The sequence below is a fragment of the Eimeria mitis genome, genomic scaffold (genome assembly GCF_000499745.2).
Source record: "Eimeria mitis Houghton genomic scaffold, Emh_scaff489, whole genome shotgun sequence".
In the NCBI taxonomy this organism is placed as follows: domain Eukaryota; phylum Apicomplexa; class Conoidasida; order Eucoccidiorida; family Eimeriidae; genus Eimeria; species Eimeria mitis.
The window spans coordinates 14372-15403 of NW_013573189.1; the positions used below are offsets into that span (position 1 = coordinate 14372).

General features: G+C 57.8%; 1 protein-coding gene across 1 annotated transcript in view; it reads left to right on the top strand.

Annotated features, from left to right (window-relative positions):
• The window catches only part of EMH_0014000 (helicase, putative), a gene marked incomplete at both ends in the record, with an annotated part of 5975 nt that extends 5098 nt beyond the window's left edge, over nucleotides 1-877 (top strand). Inside the window, one exon of the mRNA XM_013499977.1 lies at nucleotides 1-877. Within this exon, the coding sequence (XP_013355431.1) occupies nucleotides 1-877 (877 nt within the window).
• Between the last annotated feature and the right edge of the window lie 155 nt (nucleotides 878-1032).

The following is a 1032-nucleotide window of genomic DNA, read 5'->3' on the forward strand; positions in this document are numbered from 1 at the left end:
CCAGAAACAACTGCAGCAGCAGCAGCAGCAACAGCAACAGCAGCAGCAGCAGACCGAGGAGTATCAAGACCCGCTGCTGCACCTGCAGCAGCAACAGCAGCAGCAGCAGCAGCAGCAACAGCAGCAGCAGCAGCAGCAGCAGGAGGATGACCCCTGCAAGGAGGGGCCCCTCTTTAGTAATGTTATTTGGACAGCTGGGGAGACGCACGGCTTCTATGCTGCTGCTCCTGCTGCTGCTGCTGCTCCTGCTGCTGCTGCTGCTGCTCGTGCTGCTGCTGCTGCTCGTGCTGCTTCTGCTGCTGCTGCAGCAGATGCTGCTGCCGGCATCAGCAACGAGACAGCAGCCTTCATCAGGGATATGCAAAAGGGAATAAGCAGCAGAGCTCCTGCTGCTGCTTCTCCAGGTGCTGCTGCTGCTGCTGCTGCTGCAGCAGATACAGCAGCAGGAACGCAGCAGCGGGACAAGCAAAAGCAGCAGCAGCAGCAGCAGCAGCAACAGCAGCAACAGCAACGGCAAGATCCAATATCTTGGAATTTTGAGTCGGATGATGAAATGGAAGAAAGAGACAGCAGCAAACCACCAGCAGCAACTGCAGCAGCAGCAGCAGCAGCACCACGTGCTGCTGCTGCTGCTGCTGCTGCTGCTGCTGCTGAGGGCAGCGCGCTGTGGACGAAGGAGAACTACATCCGTCTGGTTATCCAGCGAATGAGACGCGGTGGGAGTTTCATGCAGCAGCAGCAGCAGCAGCAGCAGCAGCAGCAGCAACTGCAGCAGCAGCAGCAGCAGCAGCAGCAAGCAGCAGAAGTGCGTCGCACGAAGATGCTCCTCAGGAACTTCCAGCGGCCAGACGCTTTCACAGATGACCTCAAACTATAAACTTGCTGCTGCTGCTGCTGCTGCTGCTGCTGCAACAAATGTTGCTGCTGCTGCTGCTGCATATGCTGATGCTGCTGCTGCTGCAGCAGCAGCAAATGCTAATGTCGCTGCAGCAGCAAATGCTGATGCTGCTGCGGCTGCAAAAAAGCTGCTGC